This window comes from Equus asinus, chromosome 2, assembly GCF_041296235.1.
Source record: "Equus asinus isolate D_3611 breed Donkey chromosome 2, EquAss-T2T_v2, whole genome shotgun sequence".
Taxonomy (NCBI): Eukaryota; Metazoa; Chordata; class Mammalia; order Perissodactyla; family Equidae; genus Equus; species Equus asinus.
The window spans coordinates 7,423,610-7,443,544 of record NC_091791.1 but is presented as its reverse complement, the minus strand read 5'-3'; the positions used below and the strand labels follow the sequence as shown (position 1 = coordinate 7,443,544).

General features: G+C 45.8%; 1 protein-coding gene across 4 annotated transcripts in view; it reads right to left on the bottom strand.

Moving 5' to 3' along the window:
• Positions 1–19,935, bottom strand: part of UROS (uroporphyrinogen III synthase) — a 41,619-nt gene that overhangs the window by 11,066 nt on the left and 10,618 nt on the right. For all 4 annotated transcript variants that reach the window (XM_014832052.3, XM_014832051.3, XM_044748875.2 and 1 more), the window contains 4 exons: positions 19,767–19,863; positions 17,038–17,112; positions 8,427–8,501; positions 494–574 (listed from right to left, as the gene is read on the bottom strand). In XM_014832052.3, the coding sequence (XP_014687538.1) occupies positions 494–574; positions 8,427–8,501; positions 17,038–17,112; positions 19,767–19,863 (328 nt within the window). The remainder of the gene's footprint in view (positions 1–493; positions 575–8,426; positions 8,502–17,037; positions 17,113–19,766; positions 19,864–19,935) is intronic.

Sequence of the window (19,935 nt, the reverse complement as noted above, 5' to 3'; positions counted from 1 at the left end):
GTGACGAGGAAAGGTGTGCAGGTGACACCTCAGACATCTGAGTCAATGGAGCTGGAATGCTCCAGGGCATGGGCTGGTTCCTAGACAGTGAAAGCCCAGGGACCACAGGGGACCCAGAAGGAGCGAGGCCTGAGTGGCGGGGCTGGAGCATGCTGCATGCCAGCATAAGATCAGCTCCTTCCTTGGACGTCCTTCTACCTGTGAAGCTGCCCCGGGGTCGCCTCTAGACCACTACCACTTGTACCCTTGGTGAAGGCTCAGTGACACTGCGTGTTCCCAGCTGGAGCTGAGCAGACAAAGCAAGGAAAGCAGACAGCACCCCCACACCTAACATGAGGAGTGCCCCGCCCTCCCCCGGCCTGGCTGATCCACCCAGGCCTGCTCTCCCTTGTGGTCCCCGCAGGGCTGACCACTTCTATCACCATGAAGGCTCTCAGCAGACGCCAGAGAGGAGAGGGAGGCAGCGCCCCACGAGTCGGTGCATTCTAGTCACCTTTGTCCTTGAGCATTTTCGGCAGGATCTCTCCTTTGAGGGTTCCACAGGGAAAGAGAAGAGGCAGTGCTGATGACTCCCCTGCGAATAAATAACCAGACTTTGTAAAAGCTCTGGAGACACTCCGGGGGAGGGGCACGTGCACAGGGGCGTGGGGAGGAGCAGCCCCAGGCCCTGCTGTGCTCCTCGGGTCTCAGTTCCAGCGACTGTAAGAGGCAAGGACAATGGCTACCACGCTGGCCTTGTATACAAAGCTCACAGAACTAATGTGGATGAAGGTGCTGAGAACACTAACCTCCACAGAGGCCAGGGCTGCCGTCCCCCATGCTCCTCTAACCCCCTCTCATCCTGAAGTGGCTCCGGCAGCAGTCACTATTTAGGGTGCAGACTCTGCACCTTAACCAGAATCAAGAAGTCAGAGGTCAGGCCTAGTGCTGGCACTGGAGGAGACACTCTCTACCTCTGGAGGAGCCCTGGATGGGACAAGAGGCGGCTGAAGCTGGGGCTCCAGCTCACGAGGAGGCAGAGAAACAGCAGCCAAGAGTGACCTGCAGCCATCTCCAACAGAGACAAGCTGCACGCCCACTCACGTCCCAGCCAGGACGGCAGCACCAGGCCAAGTGCCCAAGGGGCTGAGGGACCCTGTGCAGGAGCCCCGCCTGCTGAGAATGGCCCTGCCTCTCATCCCTGCTCCACGTCTCCACGCTGGGGAGACTTACGGAATTTTCTGCTCTAAGCTCACTGCAGAATCATGAAGACAGCATGCGATTTGAACACGAGTTTGAGACAATACCATCCAACAAAACTTACGGGTTGTCGGATTCCAGAATCCTCCTCAAATGTGAAAACAAAGCATTTTAGTAGAGCTAATCATTTCCCCTCCACATCTGTCTGTCCAATGTAAGAAGTGTTAATGGGTGTTGGTCATACACAAACACGTACTTTTCTACATCTGTCAGACCTCTCTGAACACATCTTTTTTTGGTGATTGCAATCAAAGGAAGAAATAAACCAAACTTTTCCCATCCAGCACTTTCTCCACGATGTCCAGCTAAACAAGAGGAATAACCACAGGCTTCTTTGTTTCAAGTTACTAAATAACTACAAACCGATGCATGTTTTCTTTATTTAAACTGCTCTGTAAACATCAGTATGTACTGACATATAAAAGAACACAAGGAATTATGAAATTTTTAAATAGAGATAATAGATGCCCACTGACTTCTCTTTCCCAGTGTGAGGAAAATGTATCCATGCACTGGGGGTGCCATCTCTAGAGACACATTTTCAAAGCCATGTTCAGGTGCTGTTTGCTTAATCAGAGCCCAGGCATCCCTCCAGTGCCTGCTTGTCTGTGCCTGTTGGGGGGTGGGGTGTGCAGGATTCTAGGGGCCAAAGCTGCTCCAACAGACCCTTCTCAGCCCCCTGCTCTGGGGCAGCTGTGGGAATCCGGCAGGAAAACCAGGGGCCTACCTTTCCAGCAAGCCGAACCCCAGAGGTGTGCAAAGCGCCTTCGGGAGATTGTAGAATTTACTGCCCTTCGAAGCATCCCTTCGGCAAGTCCAGCAGAGTACTGAGCTGCTCATTCTTATTCTCTGACTGCTGGCCTCTACTAGGGAGACGGGAGCTTAGCATCTGCTTCCTGGCCCAAGACAGGCATTTGTGTCTTTCTCACTGCACCCCCAGTGCTCAGCAGAGAGCTGGGCCATGCAGGCCAGACCAGCTCAGCTGCCTTCCTGGAAAGCGCTGCCCCAGCAGCAGATGGGGAGCAAAGCTGACAACGTTCTGGTTGAAGCCTCTTTCACTGCCAAGGGGAAAGCTACCTCAACTGTATTTCCTGGGGAGCTAACCCCCTTTGAGAAGTCAAGGGCAAATAACCCATTCCTTTTTGGGATAAGCTTACCGCCTGCAGATTTTTAGACCAAATAGGCCAGTGCTGAATAGGTCAATGTTAAAGCTGATTGATTCTGCAGAGGTGAGAGAGGCGGTCTCTCCGGGACAACAGAGAGAGACAGGAGCCTGGCAGGAGTCTAAGCTGACAGTGAAGTGGTGAATCATGGGGCTCAGAGGCTCCGCTCTCCAGTCCTTTAGCAGGACAGAGGCCTGGACTGCTCGGCTGTGGGGGTTGAAGACAGCAGCGGTGTTGAAACTCCTAGGAGAGTGTCATGCAGCTGGGGTGAGGCTCGATAAGTAGTCACTGTAGGTAACCAGGATAACGAAACTGATTTTGTAAATGTCATTTCATTGGAGGACATGTGCGCACGTGTAAAACTCCACAACTTGCAGGTCTGCAGTGATTTCACCCTCTGAGGTGCTGCTGTGACAGTCCAGGCTGTGCACGCAGTGGGCAATTAACTGTGGATAACTAGGATAATGAGTCTGATTGGGAGGGAGGGAAGAAGAGCTGAGCAAGTCTTCAAGGCTGCAGTAACTTTTGTCAGCTGCAAGTCCAGGAGGACATTTCAAATAAACTTCAGCACAGTCTGACTGCCTTTGACTTCCTCTCTCTCTTTAAATTTTGTAATTGTCTTCTGTCTTTTACCATTTAACTTGCACTTTCTCCTCTGTTAGAGGAGATATCCTGGAAGGGAAGGAGAATTGTCTGTCAGAATGATGTGCTATCAGATTAAATGTGTTAATAGCTTTAAGCACTTACAATAGTGCCTATCATAGTAAGTAAGTGTTTAAGTAAAATAAGCAATAACTATGATTCGGGTCTGTTTACTCCAAGCATTGAGAGTAGATTCTTAGCTTTTAAAATCAAGCTTCAGAATTTACTCCGGGAGAAAATCATTAATGCCTTGGTAAAACCAAGGTGAAAATCCTTCCTTGCAGTCAAGATGGATTATTATTTGGATATTCTACTTGTGAACTGAAGATTTATTAGGACCCACAGACATGCTGGAAATAAATTAAAGGAAGTGACAAGGGCTTTGCAAAGAATGCAGACCAGTCTCCTTCGTCGAGATAAGGGCAGAACCTGTTCATATCCAGCACCCACGCCCTGGGTCAGTTAATTGTGTATCTCAGTGTGCTATCTCAGCTGTGACACAGATCCTTTCTGTCTTGTGTCTGCAAAGTGAGGAACACCAGCTTGACAGCTCTGGACCTTAGAATAAGGAATGACTCAGTTTCCTTCCATCTCCTTCCAGAGCTAATGCATCAACTGTGAATGCAGCCAAATCATCTGCTGAGGAAACAGGCTGGAGCGACCTATTCCATTAAGGAGCTAAGTGTCCCACCCAAAGAACCAGTAATCTTCCCTTATAAAACCTGGCACTTAATCACACAAGGAATGCCAAGGTCGACCACTTACATTGATTTCTACATTAAAAAAGAAGGGCTTTGATACCATTTAACAGCGACCATTATCCCCTGATACAATGTTAGAAACAAAGAGTCTGGAGTTGGATCACTGTGGAACATTCTGAATATCTGCATCCCACCCAGCAAACCGCTGGGGGAGGAGCCCAATCATACTGATGCTCTTCTCCCTCAGCAGAGGTGAGGCTCAATGGCTGAGAAACAATCCCTGGGGCTAGGGCCACATGACGAGGAGCCTAGGACAGTGCTCACCGCTGGAGAGCCAGAACAACTGCTCTTGGCTTTTCAGCAGCTGTTTCAACACCTGGCTGCACAATAGTGAGCAAGCGGCATGTCTGTGCTGATGTTAAAGAAAATGGCTCCTCAGCCACCCACAGTCTGGATCAATCCACAGGAAGCAACAAGGCAGCCACTGGGGGCCTTCTGCTTCAGGAGCTACACATCTGTTCAGCCTCAAATACTCTTTTAGTCTGCTTCCAAGAGCACTTCTTGGAATCCAGAAAAGTCTCCTGGGCTTCCAGGTGAATATACTCCTCATACAGCCAGAGAAGGTGGCCAGAGAACAAAGGGGGCCAACAGCTTTCATTAGCAGGAAATTATGCACATGGTGAACTCTTTTTACCCCAAATTAGTCTCCTGAACCATGTGTTTTGAACTTGAAAATGTCTAACAGTTCTGGCTTATAACATTTCCTGCAAAAAGCCCAGCAGCGGTGGCCTTTCCTTAAGCCTAGCCCAGTTAGAGAGATGGGTCTGAAAATGCTCAGCCTCCCAACAGAGCAGGCTACAACATGTGTCGGGAGCTCGGTGCCCCTGAGGTGAGCTCTGAGGTCAGCAGGGCGCAGCTGCCCTAATGGGCCTTCCCCACAGCCCCAGCTGTCACCAAGAACGCAGCCAAACCCCGACTTGGCCACGGTGACTCACCAGCACTGACAGTGTGTCCACACCCAAATGAGTGGGATGAGCTCTTAGAACCGCTTTCTTGTTCCTGTGACTTTTTCACCTGATGAAAAACAACTGAGCATATTTTGGACCAGAAGTACACAGAAGAAGGGAAACAGCAAGAGTCTGGGAGCCAGACAGTCCTGGGCTGGAGGCCCAGCCTGGCACAGATTAGCTCGGTTACTTTGGACAAGTCACCCCCTTTCCAGCAGTAAAAGTGAGTCTAATAATCACCCCCTTGTCACGGGCTCAGCACAGCAAGGTATCAGACAATCGGAGACCACATGCACAAGATGGCAGCATATGCCGGGCGCATGATGGGCCCGCCATCGCCTTGCTATACTCAACGAACGTGTTCCCGGTGCTCTCTCTGCAGTCCTGGCAGAGACCCCAGCCATGAAGCAGGGCAGCCGTGAGGAAGGCGGTTCCCTTTCCCCTCCGATCAGATCCACCACAGCATCCCACCCTGCTCTTCCCTTTACTTAGTTTGGTGAAGGCTCTTTAAGTTTTAAAAAATGCTCTTCCTAAGTTAAGGATTTGTTTCTGAGACTCTCCCACTTAAGGCACTAAAGGGATGTGCTTCTGAGACACTCCTACAAAGTCCCAACGACAATGTAAGTGAGCCTGAAGCCAGTGACTCCCCTTGGGGCCAATCCTGGTGGAAGCTGGAGCCGAGGCAGGGAGCACCGTCAGTGTTGCTGTGCCAGGGCAGGCCCCTGTGGGCTTCCTGCCTCAGATCTGGTAGGAGCCACTCCCTCCTGAGCTGCAGTGCTTCAGGGGCTCTGAAACGTGACAGTCAGTCTGCAGGCCCACGACTCTAGTGCCCACCTCCATGGCTCTCCAGCTGGTGCCCTACTGTTCCCACCAAGCCCCATCCCCCCTCCAGCCTCCTGGACAACGCTTTCCTCGCACTGCACCGTCTCTGCTCTGGCGGCTCCCTGACTGGGAAGGCTTGGCGCTCAGTAGGTGGAGGTCTTGTCCTTCCCGCAGGCTCCCCTTATACACGGCCCCTCTCTGATGGGGACGCCAGCAGGTTGTGTTCTTTTCACATACACTTTCCTGAAGACCTCGGCCTTCTTTTGGACGCCCTCCCATACACATGCTCTTTATACCACTTCTTGTTGCTTAATCCACTCCTGCCTTGTGAAGGTCACTGATGTCTATGTTGCCCCCTCTCTCATTACTCCTGATCCTCCTCCCCCTACCCCTGCGAAGGGCCTGGCGCACAGGTGTTCCTAGGCAAATGTTTGCTGAACCCTGTTGGACTGTCTTAGTGTGACAGGGGAGGGAGTGTGGGGGCGGGCAGCAGAGGTGCCAATCAGTGCCCACAGGCATGACCAAGCTGCTGAAAGGGCATCTGCTGAGCTCCAGAGAGCAAAGACTCGGGTTTCCAAATGGCTGAGCCATTCCATGGCTGGAGCTTATCCTTGCAAGGAGAGTGATCAGAAAAGGCCCACAGCTCTGCAAAGCTGGAGCCCAGGGAACCTCGGGAGGGCCCGTGAGGCTCTGCTCACACAGTCAGGCACATCTGCCCGTGTGCCCTGCACTGCGCCCTGACCTCTCACACCAATCACTCTCAGCTGAAGTACTGGGCAAGTACTGGGCCGGAGCTCCCTGAGGGAGGGAGCAGAGCTTGATGCCCAGCAGGGTGATGGGAGCGCGGTGCCAGCAGGTGCTGGGGCAGATCTATTGAGCGTGCTGGCCCTGGGTAGAGTGCTGGCCAGGCAGTGCTAGGTCAGCACTCCAACCCTGTCCCCTCACAGCTCTGTGACCACAGACAGTCAGTTTGTCCCCAGAGCTGCTGTAACAGCAGTGTGGAAAAGAACTGTGGGCGATGATGGGAATGCCCTGGGCTGTCCCTGTGGTGCCATGAGCTACCAGTGATGGCTGAGCTTGGACTGTGCCCAGTGATTGGGGAACTGAATTTTTCATTTTATTTCATTTTGATTAATTTAATTTAAATAGCCCTATGTGGCTAGTGGCTACCATAGTGGACACACAGCTTACAGTGGAGGTGATTCTGCCTCCACGGGGTGGTGACGAAGACTAAATGAAATGATGTAGGCAGAGTGCCATGGGACACACTGAGCACTCAATAAATGCTAGTTTTCAATATTAACACAGAGTGTATAGTGACTAAGAAAAGATAAAAAGAAATTATTTTTAAAAGAAAATTGGGGGAAAAAAGAAAATAAAATTGGGAGCTTGGGAAAAGTCCATGGAGACCCAGCAGTGCCTCCGCTGTCCGATTGCACGCTGCCCCTCCTCTGTGGACCGCTCCCCCAAGGCCTAATGGAGCTCCAGGGTCCTAGCCCGCGGTGTAGTGAAGGGCATGGGACCTTTTCCAGGACAGGCTCCCAGTGGCCAACAGAAACATACAAGCTGGAGAGCATTCACCAATGGTACCGGCTCAAGACAGGAAGACTTCCTAAGACTTAGTGTGCAAATGTGCAGACTGAGAAACACCACCTTGAGAAGGAATGTTTTTTAAAAACATCATGCCTAAAATAAAACCATCCACCACTGTCCCAGAAGCCATACAAAGACCTATTTAAGGTGTTCTTTCTCCCTGCCCACCCTGACACCACTACCTAAGGGGCAGAGAAGATGCACCATTTCAGGGACAGCCTCAGAGGAAAACCTCAGGCATGAGCAGTCCACCTGGCCCTGACTCCAAGCTTGGAGACAGCCAACCCATTCCAGAAGGGGTCGGCAAACCACAGCCCCGGGTCAGAGCCCAGCCCATGTCATGTATGGTCTATGGCTGCTCTCAGGCTATCACGGGCAGAGGTTAGTCATTCTGACAGAGACCACACGGCCTGCAGAGCCTACATATCTGGTCCTTAACAGACAACATTTGCCAGTCCATAATCTCGAGGAGCAAAATTTTGATTTCTCCTCCAGTAATATAAAGCAAGATGATGCTACTTCATCTTTTAAGTGGGTGTATGTCACACTTCTATCAGGGAGGGGTCAAAAAGACAAGGGCGCGAGAGCGCGTGTCTGCACTTGGATTAGACGTGCGGGGAAAAGAGCGCCTAAAGGGGACTGGCCCACATGTATACTTTTAGCCTTTGCATCCCTGTTTCCAAGATCTCTGCTCAAAAAATCTTTCCTCATGTGTTTGTCTGAAGACTAAAATTCCATAATTAGTTTAAGGCTTAATCCCCACTTAAGTGCCAGCACCTCTAGGATAGGGCCATGTTAAGTCCCAGTCCATATGCTGCCTGATGATGAGCATATTAGGGGGTAAGTCAGCTCGTTACCTGGGGGCAAGTTGTAGAGGAGGGAATCCAGAGAAGGAAGTAGTTCCGAATAGGAAGGGAGGAGACAAGAGACAGAAGGGAAGATACCCAGCAGCTCCTACTGCCTCCACTTCCTTTATAATCACTGCAGATGGTCTCACTGCTGGATCCATCTCCAAACATTTTATTTTGCGGTATGTTTGTGTCAAGTCCTTGGTGTAGGGGTGGAGGAAGGCTGGCTGAATCTCAAACAAGAAGAGACATCACAAACGCAAGTAGGCTGTGGTCCCAGGAGTGGCTCACGCACTGCACATCAACCAGCATCACCATGGACAACGCATCCAGGAAATATTCCTTTCCCTCGGTAGTAGTTGTGAGACCAATAAACAAAAAATAAACTTGGGGTGACCTTTTTCTACTTACTGGAACAAATATATTCTGCAAGCTTTTCTGCATTTCCACAGTTTTCTCCTTCTGTATCCAGGCCAATTTTATTCACTGGAAAACAACAAAGAAATATAATTCTTTATGTGGTTACTAAAGTCCTTCTGTTCTTGTGTTGTTTTTTTAATGTGCAAATACAAAGGCATGTGCTTTACAAATCACACAGAGAAGGCCTCCTCTTGAAGGTGGGTTTAGGAAGGCCACAGGCATCGTGTCAGACCTGAGGGTGCCGGGTCCTGGCCCACCCATCCCAGAAGTGTGGATTTAGGAATGTACCAGTTTCTCTGGGCCCCACAGAGCTCATCTACAAGGGGGGAAGACACCAACCATATGAGACTGTTTTAAGGGATTTTATGACATGATGAGAGAAAACTGCTGGCCATCTAGGAGGAACTCAAGAAAGGTGGTTTTCTTATCAGTCAGTCAGGAGGTGGTGAGCGTTGTACACCATCACAGGGCATTAGAGAGCCCTCGTTTTGTTGGGGAGACGACGCCAGCCCCCATCTGGAAAGATGTCATGGGTTGACATGGCAGACTGAAATGGAAGGGAGGGGAGGAGAGGTTTCATAATAATCTGCCAACAGGGACCCAACAGCACCAGGATGCAGGTCATTTAGGGTGAGGGGCTGTACCAGCTGTTCGTGAAAGATTCCTATTCATGAACGAAGCAAGAAGCGACACCCAGGCTCCCCTGCACTTTTCCAGATGGGGAACACTGGCCACTCTGCAGAGGATGCTGATGAAGGAAGGGCCCAGGGGTGGCCCGGTCAGCACCTGCTACCTGCTCACAGGAATGTGGAACTTCTCTGAGAAAGGAAGTGCTGTGGGCATTCCATTTCAGATTCACATGAGACTGGCTAATAACAAACTGTAGCTTTAATGTAAACACCATCAGCTTTTAATTTACAGATCATTACAAACGTGCTGAGTCCAAGAGAAAAAAGTCACGTGCAGCTGTAAACTTCGTTCAGGAACAAAGCCCTTGCTTCTGCTACACTGCCAACCCAGGCTGGGCCGCCCCTCCTCTGACTGCATGAGGAAGGTCTCAGTGCACCAAGGAACCCTGGAAACTTCCCAGGAACTGAACTGGGACATCAGTACTTGCAGTGAGGCTGGTACTTGATATCGACATTTACACACATTTGTCCTAAGTAACTGGACAGCAGGAACAACGCCTAGAACACTGACTCATATACTGCTTTGGGTTCGAAAGTGACTGCCTGCTCATCTGATCCTTAACCAACCCTGTGAGCTGGACAATGTGGAGACTGTGCCTGTGCTTCAGAGAGGAGGAAGCTGGGGCTCTGAGCCGTCGAGTGCTGTCAGCTCTGTCTGCGAGGGCAGGGCAGTCTGGTCCACCCTGCAGCCCACAGAAGGCTCTCAGCACAGGTTTGGGGAATGAACGTTTGGTGTAAGGTCTCAGCCCCTGGGGACGGCAAGGCTGGCTCTGCTCTAACTCAGTACAAGCATTGCAACCAACACTCAGGCCCAGGCAGGCCCATGGTCAGGGCACAGGCCTCCTCTATGTGATGGCCAACAACGAAACTTCAAATTATTCATAACCATGTGAAATAAATCAAGCTAATCACAGACAAACCTGCCATAGAGTATTCATTACATTTGAGAGGTTAGGATAATGACTGCCACAACGGATCCAATTTTCTGGGCTTGTGTAAACCTGTGGGGTGAAATTCTCTGCTGGCAGAAGCCTATGCTGAAAAGGTACCGTTTGGTAATCTAAAGGTAAAATAAAATCCTTAGTGCAAAAGCAAATTAGCGAGAATCAAGAAATGGGATTTGAAAACATTAACAAGGTTATGGATAAGATGATCTCTGTAAAGTCTTTTCCCAGAGTTAATATGAAAACAAGGCAATGAAAAAATACTAAAAAAAATCAATATGGTATAAAAGTGGTAAAACATCTGCACGCTTCTATCAGTGGGGCACAGCGGCTATGGAAAAATGCAGTCATGGATTTAAACAATAGCTGTACCACTTCCTAAGTGTGCGATCCTGGCAAATCACATCCTCTCTCTTATAATCTTTTTTTTAAATCAGGAAAATGGGCTTACTAAAACCTTCCTTATGAAAATGAGAAATCATATACATAAAGTGCGTAGCACAGGGCCTGGTGTATAACAGGGACTCAAACACAGCAGCTGTTATGAATCATACTAATAGGTGTAGATGGTAATTTGTTCCAACAGTACATATGTATACCTCATAATGAAGTTACTGACTTCTGAGTTGTTAACCGCTAAGCTATCTCCCATGGAGCAACTGGTCCGGGTTTACAAGGCCAAGCAACAGGGGCCACTTAACAGATCCGAGGCACCAGCCCTGCAATCAGATGGGGGAGGTAGGGAACCCCACCTTTGGGCAGCCAGACGGGAGGCTTTCCCTGGGGGTGGGTGGCTGAGCTGCAGGAAATCAGCCTACGGCCAACCAACATGACTTCTTCAATACAAACAGAAATCTTATTTAAACAAGTACAAATCACCCAACCAGAACAACGTTCTCAGATTTTATGCAGACCAAGAACAAAGTTACACAACATGTACTTTTCTCCATCTAGTAATAATAATATCTACAAAATTATGTCAAGTCACATTGATGAAGCGGCACAAACATCTCTTCTCTCTAGACTTCCACATTGAGACCCCTTGCTGTTCATTGGACCCTCTTTTCATTTCTACTTTGAGAAACATTTCCACCTTTTCTTCTCCTTGCTTAAAATGTCCAACTCTCTGGACCTGGGAAAGCCAAGGGAGGCTCTCCTGCTCAAGTTGACCAGAGGGCTCCTGGGTGCTGTAAAACGGCCCCCAGTTATCCCTGGTACTCACACCCCTGTGTCATCTCCTCCCCTTGAGTATGAGTTGGACTTACTGACTCGATTCAAACAAAAAGAAGATGGGATATCACTTGCAAGATCAGAACATAAAAAGACTGTGGCTTCTGTCTTGGGTGCTCTGTCTTGGATTGTGTCACAATAGGGGAAGCCAGCTGCCATGTCATAAGGTAGGTAGCCCTTTAGAGATGCCCACGTGAGTGACTTGGGAAGTGGATCCATGTGTCTGATCTTGGAAGCAGACCCTCCCCCAGTTATCCCTGAGATGTCTGTAGCCGTGGCCAACAGCTTGATTGCTGGTCAAAGACCCTGAGACAGAAGGACCCAACTAAGCCATTCCCAGATTCCTGACCCACAGAAACTCTAAGATATTAGAAGTTGTTGTTTCTAGCTATTAAGTTTTGGAGTAATATGTTACACAGCAAAAGATGACTAATACACCAGGCATGGTCTCTTCCAACTGCCTCTAACTCCCTAGGCTCTTGCTGAAACTCAGGATGAACACGAATCTTGGGAGTTCAAGCAATGCCTCTTCCCTGTACACACTAAAGAGAGCTCCTCCTGTATGTCATGTCTGGAAGGGTGAACTAAAATAGAATGTTCAAAATTTGGTTGATTGAATTTCATGTTAAGGTAGGATCTGGTTTCTCCCAAAGAGATTTTTTTAAATTGCAAAATCCCTAATTTCATCTCTTCTTTGATGATATGTTTCCGGCATTTAGAACATATCCTTTCCCTTAACAACTGAATAAACAGGGAGCAGCTGGAGGCCAATAAGAGTGATTGGGACCAAATCTTTGCTGCTTGTGCCACACTTGATGACGGCCTGCTCTCAGCTGCTCTAAGTCTCAGATTTCTCATCACTGTATCACCATTTTTTCCCTCTAGTTTTTGTCTCATTTGACAGAACAGTGAGAGCAAAATGCATAGTGATAGTAGTGAAATCAAACTGAAGATCAGGTGATAGCTCAAGATGTTTGTTTATCAGGTAATGTGTGGAAGTGTGAATCTGGAATACAAAATCAAAATAGGAAAATTTACAAATACATTCTATTTGATAGCTGAAGTTTTGGTATATGTCAGATATTGCCTATATTATTTTCTTTCCTCTTCTAACTCAGGAAAAAAAATAGAAAAGAAAGTACAAGAAAATTCTCAACTTATTTTTTGGGGAGAGTGGAGGTGGTTCCCTTGGCGACCAAAGCTCCAAGCCCCTCTGCCCTGCTCATGTGCTGAGCCTGGTGGTAAAGCTGCACTGCTGATGTGCTGAGCCTGGTGGTAAAGCCGCACTGCTCGGAGGAGCTGCCGTCAGCTCTGCATCAGTCTAGCAACTCCCATCTGGCCTCTTCCCCACCTTCATTTTGTTGTCTGGAAAATGTGCTTTTAATTCTTAAACTGTTTTCGCTCATACTGCATCTTCCCCCAATATTTTAAATTCATCTGGACAAACTGAACTGTTTTAAAACAAAATTATAGGTTCTTACAATTGCTAAGCATTGTTTAAGTATTTAAAATTTTTAATGATTCACTGTTTACATTTTGTGCTTTAAAAATAACACAAATTCAAGACTATTTGGAAAAATGTAGACAATATTAATAAAATTATAAAAACCAACTATAATACCACCACCTAGAGATAACTATCTTTAATATTTAGTGATTTTCCTTTATTTTTTTTATTTCAGTAAAAATAGATAACATAAAATTTACCATTTTAACTGTTTTTTAAGTATATAATTCAGTGGCATGAAGTTCAATCACAATGATATACAACCATCACCACTATCCGTTTCCAACTTTTTCATCATCCCAAACAGAAACTCTATACCCAATTAAACTCCCATTTCCCCCTGCACCAGCCCCTGGGAACCTCCACTGTACCTTCTGTCTCTGAATTTGACTACTCCAGGTGCCGCATATACATAGACAGTATTTGTCTTTTTGGGTCCAGCTCATTTCACTTAGAATAATGTCTTCAAGGTTCATCCGTATTGCAGCATATGTCAGAATTTCCTTCCCTTTATGTCTGAATGATATTCCATTGTACAGATAGACCACATCTTGTTTATCCATTCACCTCCTGATGGACATTTGGGTTTTTTCCACCTTTTGCCTGTTGTGACTGATGCTGCTGTGAACATTACATACTCAGACACTTGTCTGTTTGAGTCCCTTCTCCTTTTAGGCTTTTTTGGGGGGAGGTGGAAAGAAGGCTCTCTACCTATTTCAGTATCTATAGTTTTAAATTAAACTGAAATTGTATCATATCTACATTGTATCCTGCTTTTTACTTAATGTTACATTGTATTTTCCTATGCTGTAAATATTCCTCAAAATATTTTTAAAAGACCACATAGCCTCTCCCTTCCCCTTCTCTTTTTGAACAATTCAGTCCTAAGGCCATTAGGCGGGGCAGAGTAAAATGAGTGTTGGGTGTCAGAGACCAGGCAGGGTGAGGAGGGCATCCATGTGTGGGCAGAGCCAGGGGAGGCTGGTTCCAAACGGGGGTGTTGATCAAGCAAGTAAATGTATTACCTGGGAGCCAGGTTTCCCACTGCCAGAGAAGGGAGTTACAAATATAGAAATGAAAGACCCAGTGTTACCTCAAGAAAGAATTAATTAAATGAAAAAAATGAAATGAAAGACCTAGAACAAACGCTGTAGTGCTGGACTGGAATTGGAAGTGGTGGAGTGAACCCATGGCTTTTAATATAAACAGATATACATATATAAACGTAGATATATAGAAATGGATATGTGTGTGTATAAAATTACGATTCCCCATCTCTGTCTATTGAAAAGGCCTGGAAGCAGTGAAGCCCAAGGACAATGAACACACTGAACGCCCACATCACGGCTTCTAAATACCACTCTCCACTAAAAGGAACTGGGGCTTCCTAGAGAAAATGACTGATTTCAGGGCTGGCACAGGGAAAGTATCAGACAAACCTGGAACATCTCTTTGTGCCAGAAAAGACATGGGGTCAAAGAACGATGGGGGGACATGTCAAAAGGACACAGAAGAAACTTTGAAGTGGTTGCCACTGGCCACATCAGGGACAATTTCAACAACAAAATAAACAGACAGTAATGGATTATACCCTATTAAAGAAAATAGGAAACCAGGAATCTATACTGATATAAATAAATAACCTAATAAAATGAAAGTGTGATGAAGAATAGGTTATAAACGTCAAAGTACCTCCTCACAAAATACTTATTAATTTTGAAACAAAAACAGTAGCTTCACTGTGGAGAAGACTGACAACACCACCTAAATCAAGGGGCCACAGGAGAACCACCAGTAACGGGGCAAGTCAAAATGAGGCACTACTAGATGAGAGGCAATGAGAAAAACACAGCATCGCTTTTGTGATATTCCTGCCAGGGATGTATAGCCTCAATGAATCCAATCATGAAGAAAAATCAGACAAACCCAAACTGGAGGACCTTCTACAAAATAATTGGCCTGGACTCTTTAAAAGTGTCAAGATGGTGAGAGCCACAGACAGACTGAAGCACTAGTCCAGCCTGCAAAACTAACTCATAAGGACAACTAGGTGCGAGGCCTGACTTTGAACTTTATCCTTTTGCTACAATAGATATCATTGGAACAACTGATGAAGTTTGAATGTGGCCTCAGAATTAAGAGGTCATAATCTATGCACGTTAATTTCCTGATTTGGCTAGTTGTAGTTACAGACAAAAGTGCCCTTGTTTGTGAGGAATATACACTCGACTGTTTGGAGGTGGTGGGGCATCAGGTTGGTAACTTACTATCAGTGGTTCAGGAAAAATTGAGTTCTTTACAGTGTACTTGCAACTTTTCTACAAGTTTCCTTTAAAATAAAAAAATATATATATGAAAGAAGAAACTACATAATCATCATATAAAGGTATCATAACTTATTTTACTATTCCCCCATTACTGATGAAGGAATAAATGAAAAGCAATAAGGAAGGTTAATATATTGAGGTATATGAGGAAGCCATTTTGGTTTAAAACAGATTCGGCCTGACCTTGTTTTTCCACAGTGGCCTTCCAAGGCCTGTGGAGCATGCACTGCACATCTGCTTTAAAGATTTACAGGATCCCACAGCAAAGAATGCTGCCTTTAGAGATAGGGGTGAATGCCTCCCTCCGTATCAGCATTTCTTTGAAGATCAGCCTTCCCTCCAAGAAACCAGGGTCAGGCTGACCTGCTGTGTACGCAGCAAAACATCTTGTGACTGTAGTACAAGAGAAAAAGAAGTATTCCTGTCACGTTCGATGTATGTTCTGAGATGGTATCTAATCACGCTATACCCCTCACTTCTCCGAGTGCTTTCTTCCCTGGTGGAGATGGTACTCCTGGGCCATGACTGGCTATGACAGTACTCAGACTGACTTATGTAAGAAACTCACCTCAATTTTAATCTATAGATTGATTATTGGTTACTTGTGTTGACACTGGACATTTGGGGGCTTTCATTTTTTCACGACTATAAATAATGTTATGATATACATTACCATATTAAAAACCACTTCCTTTCTCCTATTTTGGATTATTAACTTTGGATAGATTATCAGAAAAGGGATTAGTGGACCAAAGGGCACAAACATTTTAACAGAGCTTTTGAATATGTACCAGCCAAGTATTTCTCAAAAGATGTGAATCAATTTTTAATGCCATTTAGCAATATTTGAATATATTTGTTTCACTGCACCCTTATCAGCAGCATTATATATTTAACTATTACTTTTGTCAATTTAATAAGCAAAAAGTCGTATTTTAGACTGAATTGAAGTGTTTTAAAAAACAATGAACAAGCGTAAGTCACCATGGAATGAAAAGCTCCTGTTTTTCTTCTCCATTGTACTCTCTACTCCTACCACACTCACACTGCTGACTCTGGTCACCAAATGTGTGGGTTTTCCACACCAAGCAATTCTCCAATTCTCAGCTAGGCATCCTACGATTTAACTCAATTCTGACACTATCTACCTGAAGATAGTGTCAGATCCCACAGGTTAAGGACTTAGTCCCACAAGGCGGCCCCCACTTCAGAGACCACTTGAAAGTCCAGGTTGTCACCTGTACTTCTGACTAACCCACTGTGAATCAGAGGTTTTCACAACCCCCTCCTCTGGTTAGATCATTTGCTAGAACTGCTCAGAGAAATCAAGAAAAACAGTGTACTAACTATTGCCAATTTATTACAAAGGACATTTCAAAGACATAAATGAACAGCCAGCTGAAAGAGATGCATAGGGCAAGGTATGGAATGGGAGGGATGTGGAGCTTCCATGCCCTCTGCAGGCGCACCACCTTCCCAGCACTTCTCGGTGTCACTGTCCATTTAGATTTTTATGGAGGCTTCAATACATAGCCATGGCTAATGAAATCATTGGTCACTGGTGACTGATTCAACCTCCAGCCCGTCTTCTCCCTGTAGGTGGACAGGAGGCACAGGAGGCTGAAAGTTCCTACTCTAACGACAAGACTGGTTCCCCTGGCAACCAGCCCTCAACTTTAGGGGCTTTCCAAAAGTCACTTCATTAACATAAACTCAGGGGGAGTTGAAAGAGCTTTGTCATAAATAACAAAAGACACCTTCATCTTTCTTATCCACTTAGGAAATTCCAAGGGTTTTAGGAGCTCTGTGCCAGGAACAGGAACAAAGACCAAATATATATTCCTTATTATAAATGACAATCTCACAGTCATTTTTTGGTGTTTTATTTTTACCTTGATTGCTTACCTAGAGAAGCAGTAGCATTTCCAACGACATACACCGACTTAGCGTTCCATTTCTCTCTCAGAGACTTTTCCCAGACTGTAACACACAAAGTTACATGTGAGCTCCAAATACCACAGGGCCATCTGGACCACTGCCCAGGCTGCCCGTCCGTCCTACGGAACTGCGGGTGAAGCTAACCAGGAATAACCACATAAAGAACAGCACCTCAAACTCAAACTCCATTTTTATACTGCTTACATTCTGCAGGCAAATTTTAAAAAGTTACTTTGGTAAATGTTTCAGCATGCCTTGCTTGAAATATCAAGTCATTTCCACAGTTGATACTAGAAGCATTTTTAATGTGTACTAGAAAACAAACATAACTCGAAGAATTCAGTTGCATACTGATACTAAAATTAAAAAATCTAGACTTTTAAAGAAAAAGTCACTGGTCATTAAAAAGAGGCAACTTAAATGTCTAATAAAGAAATACAACTGGTTTTATTTGAAACATAAATCTGAAAGCAGTCAAGAAACTATAATATCAGATAAGAGGGCTCATCTATCCATTGGGTCAAAGTAGAGATAATAAATATCAGGTTCATAAAAAATACAATTTAACAGAGAACACTACCATATTATGGCAAAAAAAGAAACATCTTTAAATACGGATTAAAGAAATACAGAGAGAAAACGAATTGTATAAATATATCATAAGGCCACCAGGTGTTCAATATCCTTTTAGAAGACAAGGAAATACTAGTTCTTCCTTCTAAAATCTGATTATGAGCATAAGTTTCCCTTAAATTCAATAGTGTTCATCTACCCTTTACACTCCTATGGGAGATATCCTTCCAGACAGTCATCAAAGATTGAGTTTCACCTTCTTTCCTTTCCTACCGCACAAATGTAAATAATATTTATTTAAAAATTATCTGTATCATGTGAACAAACCACTCTCCAAGCCCCACAGCAGGTAACGGCTGGAGTGAGCCCTGGACAGAAGCAGAAAGCCTGACTTCAGAGCCAGCCTCTGCTCCTTAACTTGTGTATGTTTCTGGGCAAGTCAGCTCACCCACCTTGTCTGTTTCTCCAAGATAACTGGGATTAACTACACCTCTCCTGCCTATACCATAGAGTTGTTGAGAGTCAAAATAAGAAAATATATGGGAAAATGCTTTTTAAGCTGTAAAGCGCTATAAAAAGTTATGGTGTCCATTCTGGAGTTTTCTTCCTTTTCATCATCTTTATCCTCAAATCACATACAGAAGGAAAAATACAATTGTAAGACAAAGACCTCTGAAGCACCACTGGGAGAGAATACATATGCTTCTCCACGTCGAGTTTTCTTTCTCCATTTTGGACATAACAGTACTTCCATTTCTGAGCTGCCACACTGACTGGACAGCACAAGTCCTCATCCCTAAGAAAAGCATCAGAGTTTCTCTTCAACAGGGGGCAAATGTATATATGAAATCACTGAGAGGGTGATTTTTTTTGGCTATAATGCAAGCCTAATTAAATGTAAAGGGAGAGAAGAATAACCACTCACCACTGTCACTATTCAGTGCCCACCATGCGCCAGGCAATGTCCTGAATCTTCTCTTTGAGATGCAGACTCTAGGTGGAATCATAAATCTGCGACTTGCAGACCATGTGTTCTGGAGAGTTTCATACCTTCTGCTCTTCAGGCTGCTCATTTGTCAGTGGAAATACTAATTGTACAATCTCACACGTAAAGCTTTGTGGACCATGTCTCGCACAGAGCAGGTCCTCAATAACTTCTGGCTAGTAGTAGGAGTGATGATCCCGTGATACAGATATCATCGTGCCCACTTTACAAACAAGGAAACTGAGGCTCAGCAAGGACAAGGAACTTGCCAAGGTCAGAATGGCCATCTGAACCCAGGCCTAACTGGCTGCAAAGCCCTTCTGGTAACCACCCACACCGCTGCCTTCACTCGTTAGTATAACCGGAGCTGCTTAGGCCTGACTGAGTGGTTCCATGGCCTTAGACAAGTGCTTACTCTTCCCAAGCCTGTTTCCTTATCTGTAAAATGAAGACCACAGTATGTGTGCCTCTGGCTAGTTGTCTAGGATTAAATGAGATAATGAATGTAAAGTTAACATAGAACCTGGTATACAGAAGACACTCCAAAAACGTTAGCTATGAAGCTGTTCCATCGAGCAGACTAAGGTGGTTGTTCAGCCTGAAACCCGGGCTTTGTTCATCTGTTGTGATGGAGAGAAAGGAAGGAGGCAGGAACCTCTAAGAGATGATCATGTCCCTACGTGCCTGGTACAGCACAGACCGTTTTCTCATCTACTGTTGGATCTTCTCGTCACCTCTTTGAGGAAAGAGACTGGCGCTGAGGTACTCTGAGGGGAGGTATAACTACCTGGCAGGTGAACATCCATCTGGGAGTTTAGGTGGCAGCACTGGCTCCTGTTTCCCAGGGCAGTACCTGTGACATGGCACCACTAAGTACTCACTCCATCAGAACACTAACAGGTTAACATGTCATTCTGTGGGGGATGCTAAGAAACAGCTCATAAGAAGAAAGCTCATTTTCTGCTCCCTCCAAAGGTTACACAAACGTGAAGTAACTTGGTACCTAAATACTTTCTGAGCTAAAAGTCATTGCAATTTTCAAACCAGAAGTGCAGCTATTTCTGGAATCTAGTATCACCAATGGGAGAACTCAGAGTACAGAAAAGTCCAGAGAAATCCACAGCAGACCCACCCTCACCTTCAGTTTTATTGTCTTTCTCTAAACACAGCTCCACTGCTTCCACTGCTCGGGGGCTGGTAAAAATGAGTCCCCCATAGCCTTCCGGATGAGACAGCTGCACACGAAACAACAACAAAGACATATTATATGACGGTTGAGTTCAACATTTCCCAGAATCCCAATGCTT